The sequence below is a fragment of the Rhopalosiphum padi genome, chromosome 3 (assembly GCF_020882245.1).
Source record: "Rhopalosiphum padi isolate XX-2018 chromosome 3, ASM2088224v1, whole genome shotgun sequence".
Lineage (NCBI taxonomy): Eukaryota > Metazoa > Arthropoda > Insecta > Hemiptera > Aphididae > Rhopalosiphum > Rhopalosiphum padi.
The window spans coordinates 55,768,298-55,775,213 of NC_083599.1; the positions used below are offsets into that span (position 1 = coordinate 55,768,298).

Below are 6,916 nucleotides of genomic sequence, written 5' to 3' on the forward strand. Positions count from 1 at the left end.
CATACATTTATACTAATAAGTAACAACTGCTAATATGTAATTTTAATCTTAAATTTGTTTAACTCATTTTAATATTATCATTGTAAAAACTTGATTAACAGCTATATGATTTTGATAAAATACACTTTATTTTTGTAAAATTTATTTGCGCTTTTGGGTTATGTTTGTATGGGTCATACTCATACATAGCGCTAATGGCCTACAGTCGTTAAAATGTATTTATTATTTTATATTACGACATTATGTTATAGATTACAATTAACAATAATGAAACTTGATCAATTAAAAAAATAAGGTAAAATTAGATTTAAATAATGAGTTTTATAATAGTTTTAAATTAATTGTTTGATTTTAAGCACTTAATAATTAAATTGTTTGGCTGATTTTGGTACATGAGTCGAGGTCGAGACGATCTTGGTGGAACCCTCTGATGGTTAAGAGGGCGTCACACCCACATGTGTTGTCTCTGTCTTACAAGTACGTAACATAGCAAATTTACGCTCAGCACTTCAGCAGATCACGTTTAGCTTCGTCAGTTTAAAAATTAGAGTGAATCGACCTATTATACAACCAAGTATAATAAATAATGGGTATACCGCATAATATGTTAAGCATTATACCTATATATTATATGTATTTCATATAGTCATAGTATATTACTACGGCTATATGGGTAAACACGAATAGAAAATATTTATAGATTGAGACGTCGACGTCCTCGGTGGGTAAGAGGAATAGGGGGTTTTGCCTTTCCAATTGACATTGTAAATTATTACGTTCTTCTTCTTACCCGCTGATAGAGCATATTATTATTCCGCGAACATTGTGCGCGTACTGCGTAGATCATTATTTCCTCTTATTCGATATTTCAATTTACCGAATTTATATATTATATTATTAACCCGTGGTGTCCGTTATCACTTATCATTTAGCATGACCGATGACAAGAATAATACAATATTAATATTACGGCTTATCGTTGTCTATCTTTTGCACTTCGCGTTGTAAGTCGTTCGCAGTCGTTTTTCGTCTCCGCCGGCAGTTAAATAGTTTGATAGTATTAATTATATATTTACTCGACGGCAAACGGACACTTAGCCACCGATCTACCGACAATATTAACAATACCTACATGGCTACAACAATTTTACATTTTTTTTCGTAATTATTTTTCGGTCTTGCGGACAGAACCCGACAACGCGACCAGCTGGAAGTCGTCAGTCGCGCCGATCATCCAAAGGGTCATCCTTTGTGACGGCTTTGTCGGGCATTCTATCCGTTGTTAACAAGACCACCACCAGTCTCGTCATCGTTAGAGGATTTGACCGGAAATCCACAATACAAATTAGCATTGTAAAGGTATGAAAAAAGCACGTAATACACTATATATTATAATATGTTAAACAGTTACGAAATTTCGGGAGTTATCGCATGCGCATATGCTGCTTGTGTGTAGGTACCGGTATCTATGGCATCGGACGAAGTTCGGTTAGATTTTATTATGTTTTGAAATAGGCTGAAATTGTGAAGCTCGGTGACTAGGTATATTGGTTTTGTATTTTATTTATTCGTTCTTCGTGTCCGCTTATACGTCTCGTCTCCAATCGGCGACATGACATTTTCGACTGAACGATAAATTAAATAATACAAATACCTACCAAGCAAGGGCGTTCGTAGACATTTTTAAGGAGAGGAAGGTCAAAATATTTAAATTTTTAAGTATTTGTTTTATTATCTGATTAGTGATAAAAGTATTGTTTGTGGCGTATTTTTTCTCATATGGGTAGAGGACGTAAAAATTTAATTATTAATTATGTGTAGATAGATAGAACTTAATCGCACAGCATTAATTTTAATTAATAAATGTGCAATTTTAAATTAAATCCATTTTATTTTAATAAATAAAATGTCACCATTGATTTGATAATTTTAGGTTATTTATAAAATTAAATGTTTCTAGCTTCTATAAAATAAATAAAAAACTACCAAATAATATTGAAATAAATCAAAAAAGAAACATTATTAAGATTAAACTTCATAAAAGTATTACCTTTTAACATTTGGAGTTCTCAGAAAATAGTTATGTACAAATAGGTACAATCTATTATTAAAAAATAATTATGAATAATTACCAATGATTGAATAATAGTTCCATTTTGAGTGGTAATAGACCAAACTCATTTATAATTTCTTTTAATTCAAATTTATGATTTATGACAAACTCTTTATGTACAGCTATCTTGCATAATATACCCCTATGGCGATTATCACCAATAGTATTTCTTGTCCAAGTTTTCACTCTACGCAATGTACTAAAAGTTCTTTCTACTGAGCAAGTAGTAACTAGTAGAGTTAATGTGATAATTAGGGTAGTATGAACTGCTGGATATATATTTGCTTCATCTCTCTAAAAGATTTATAAAACTTATATTCTTAATTTCACTTTGCAACCAAATGTTTATAAATTTATCATTCTGCATTTTATAATTAACCCAGAAAAAGCCAAGAGGGCAATTAATCATACTTCCCCCCCTCCCTGCAGACGCCCTTGTTACTGAGGGCATATGTGTATTAAACTATTAGTGTATCATGTTTAGGTATGAGGTGCTTTTGACAACAATATCAGACAAATGTCAGACATGTATTGATTGGTGGAGAAGAATACATTTCAACCCTCCCCTAAAAAAAAAATTATATCAATCTTTTTTTTTTTAATATTTTAACTTGGTGTGTGTACTTACATAACTTATATTGATTATAATTTATGAACATTCCAAAAAAAACCCTCACTAGAAATATTTTTAAAATAGATATGCTATTTATTCATTTTCTTAGTTAGTTAATGGTCTCTTAAACATGATTTAATGAAAGTTTCTTTAATAAGATTATTCCCTTTAAATTTTTTTATTTTAAGTAATTAAATTAAATATTTAATAGCAAAGCAAATACAAACATATTTATTTCATTACCTATAACTACCTATTATTATTTTATAACAAGCGCATAGCTATAAATTAAATTATAAGAATATGTATTATCTTTTCGTATTAATAGGATGCTTAAAAAAAAATACAATATTATACAAAGAAAACTCAAAATTCATACATAACATTTTAATTTAAGAATTTTATATCATTATTATTATCAAATATGTTTTAAAAAATTCACTAAGTATATTAAAATATGCACTATAAAATTTTAATATTTTTGTGTCTTGAAATTAATTTCTATTTTAATTAGCAATAAATCTTATAACCCATAAGAAAACATTAAAATGTAATTATAGTATTTCTAAGATCAATTTATCAGACTATCACTTGTTTTTCCAAAATTACACTGAGTTTTATAAATCCAAAAAATTCAACAAACATTATACCTAATGTTTATAATTTTGAAAAAAAAAAATAACTCGTACTGACATATTTAAAAATATATCATGTAATTTTTACATATAAGTAGGTATTTGTGCATAATTAAAATCTAAAGTTTAATCTTAGTTTATTATAGTTTTTTAATTAATTTAATTTATTTATAAATTTAGTTTTTAATTAAACATTTAACAACTTATTAAATAAAAATATTAAGTATTTATTAAAGTTTATTACAAAAAACATTTTTGTTAAAATGTTAATAGAAAAAAAAATTTTAAATTTTGAATTTATTTAATCTTTGTTTCATGGCCTACACATTTTTAACCTCGTTCTTAACACGTTCTTAATTGCATATTATGATGAAGCTAGAAATGTTTATTTATTATTTACATCCTACACTTACCTCTACCAGTATTCATGCAACTTTTGTACAAATAATACAAAAAAAAAATAGTGATTCTAGCTTTCTTAACAGAAAGTTTGAATTATAAATTTAGTATGTATTTTATTTTTTAAATTATAATACTGTTTTAAATGCACAGCCTTAATAATAAATATTATTTAGGTATATTTTTATATTTTTATACTGTCTATTACTTTTTTATGTATGTATGTCTGTTATAATCAAGGCTTGGAACTTAAAGCATTTGCTTATTTGTATGGATTGGCTTAAAATGTAGAAGAGTGCTATAGAAATGTATGTCATGTTAAAACTCGTTCAATTATAAAATTTGAAAGTGCTTTTTTCAACGATTTTTTAAAAATATGGTTATTTATAGTTGTTCTGATTATTTTTGGTTTTTTGACCAGTTTTTCTACTAGTTTTTTCAGAAAATCCCTCGGAAAATCTATAAACAATAAAGCAAAATGTCTTGAAAGTGAAGTTTGATTTTTTTATAATATAAAAATTTTTTTTGATTTTTTAGTTAGAAACTTTTCCTAATCATTTTGTTTCAATATTTTTTGTAGTCTTTACAAATATTATTATTAGCACAGTTACAAATTATGTCTAGTACTTACTTTATCATGTAAAAAGAAAGTTTTTTAAATGCTTATTTGAGTGCTTATAATGATGTTTTTAAGCGCATATTTTAAAGACTTTAAGTGCTATAAGTCCCGAGCCCTGGTTATAATACATGATATTTTAAACATTAAAGTCGATTAACTGTGCTTGTAAATGTCGATTTTTAATTTAAAGTAAAATAATTTGAGCTGTATAAAATATACTAAAATGTTGCATTATAAAATGCTGATTTTATTTATTGGTACCTCCTAATATATATATATATATATATATCTAAATTATTTAAGTATTAACTTGATATATTATAATTATTTTTTAAATTTCAATGAAAACTATCAATCTAACTATTAATTAACGTTGTTAATATTAGATTATACAAATATTAGATAAATAAACTTAGGTTAGAGGTAATTTATCATTTTTTATCGCCATTAGTCGTTACTATTATATAATTTTTTTTATATTTTTTAGCTATCACAAAACAAAAAATGGCCAATACTATTTATGAAGAATCTCTTTGTGTTGACAAGTCTTTCATATCCACTTCAACATCTTATAGATTTATACATAAAACTAGTTCAAAATTTTATAATGATTCATCTTTGAAGCCGATTTTTTGTAATCATTCATCAACAGATCTTGGTGTTCGTAAACTTTCTTCAACTATTCATAATTTAGACTATGGTTTTTTTAAACTAAAAGACAGCTCGAATGTAAAAGATCCAGTTCCTATTTGTGCCCCACTTTTATCTTTAAATCAAGAACCTTCAACAAAATTGAGTATAATTTCGTGTTTTCGAATGCAAATGAATCAATCAAATACATATTCTAAATTCAATTTTAAATTTTCAAAAAGTAAAAATCTTAATTTGTATAAAAGTATTCATCATAAACGTATTAATTTAGAAGGTCAGAAAAAAGTAGATTTTATGTATTATTTATCTAAGCGTTATAATTTTGTCCCTGTAACCGAGAAAATATTTTCATTTATGAACGGAAAAGACATTTTGGCAATGTCTATGGTATCTAAAGCTTGGAATAGTGCAGTAAAATATTCACCATTAGCTAAAAGAAAAAAGAAATTGTATGTAACATTCATGCGATCAGAAAAAGAAAATCATGGACATGTTGAACGAAGACGATTCTGTTTACAGAATCGAAGAGTCTTTGGTGATATTACTAATATCATACGTTTTCCATTAAAATAAAATGGAAAGTATTGTTAAATCAATATTTCAATAAGGCAAGTACAATTATTATAACAAATAACTTAGGCGTGTAAGAAATAAAAAACACCAAAAAATTCAATTTTGTATTAGTGAATATTAGTTTTTTTATTTTTATCATATTTTAATAATTCATATCTTAAAGTAAAAATCAAAATGTTGTAGCAACCTACATTTATATTTCAAATCTTAATATGAATATTAGTTAGATTTCTTTGACAAAAAAATAAATTAAAAAGACTAATTAACTATAACAAGCAGTTTAAAAAAAAAAAAAAAAACAAAGTTAACATTTTTGGAATAATGTGTAAACAACATTAAATTGATTTGTGTTATAAATTTAAGTAATTTCCTAATTAGTAAAACTGATTTATAAACTGTTCCTTATTTTTATGTAAAACAATTTAATATTAACTCAATTTCAGGTTCCTCACAAGTTGTCACAGTAACCACATGAACAATTGTCATTAGTATGTAATTCTTTCTATTACCAGAATTTCTTTTTTATTACTCGAAATATGCACTTAAATTCTTTGTATAAAATGTATCATTATATGCTAATATTGAATAATATCAATATCATATTGTATAATAATATTTTACAGATATTATATATTGTTTTATTTTTAGTTATCTGTAAAATAATTTCTTACACACATGTAACTGTATTTTTTGTTATGTATTTACTAAAATTTGTTAAAATATTGCTCTCATATGTTTTTGAAAATTCAAAATTATCTCTTTTACAACTTTTCCTAATTATCTCATTGATTTTGTTGTTTATAGCATTTGTTCATAAAATAACTGTATTACTTGTTTAATTTAGTTTTTTCTAATCTCATAATTTGATCAATTGAAAATTGATTTATGTTCAACTAAATGTAATTTTATATTTATGAGTAAAATATCTATAGTAAGTAATTAAGTTTACCCCATTCTTGTTTTCTCAGCAGAATACAATAATTCAAATATTTAAGTACTATTCTTGTACCTATATTAAATTCTGTAAAAAAGTATATAATAATAAACATCTTATTTACTTTTCAATTTCACTAATATAAAAAAATCCCAATTATTTATATTAAAATACAAAATCTTATGTTTATAAAATATACTAGTTGTATTATTTGATTCTGTTCTAAAAAAAATAAACAAAATTATAAAATACTGTGTATTTAGGTTTGAGTGTACTTCAGTTCATATGGATAACAGTTGGTCCATACACCTTGTATTGTCAATATATCTATTTTTTAATATGTTTTATGAAAGTAGTTCTAATAGTTGTACATGGAAGT

At 25.2% G+C, this 6,916-nt stretch overlaps 1 protein-coding gene across 1 annotated transcript; it reads left to right on the plus strand.

Annotated features, from left to right (window-relative positions):
* The first annotated feature begins 804 nt into the window (after nt 1–804).
* On the plus strand, nt 805–6,668 carry LOC132924431 (uncharacterized). Its single transcript, XM_060988743.1, has 3 exons — nt 805–1,359; nt 4,867–5,638; nt 6,047–6,668. The coding sequence occupies exon 2, from the start codon at nt 4,884–4,886 to the stop codon at nt 5,601–5,603; it is 720 nt and encodes a 239-aa protein (XP_060844726.1). The 5' UTR covers nt 805–1,359; nt 4,867–4,883; the 3' UTR covers nt 5,604–5,638; nt 6,047–6,668.
* The last annotated feature ends 248 nt before the right edge of the window (nt 6,669–6,916 follow it).

Coding starts and splice junctions, on each gene's coding strand:
- LOC132924431 (XM_060988743.1), top strand. CDS start 4,884: ATGGCCAATACTATTTATGAAGAATCTCTTTGTGTTGACAAGTCTTTC.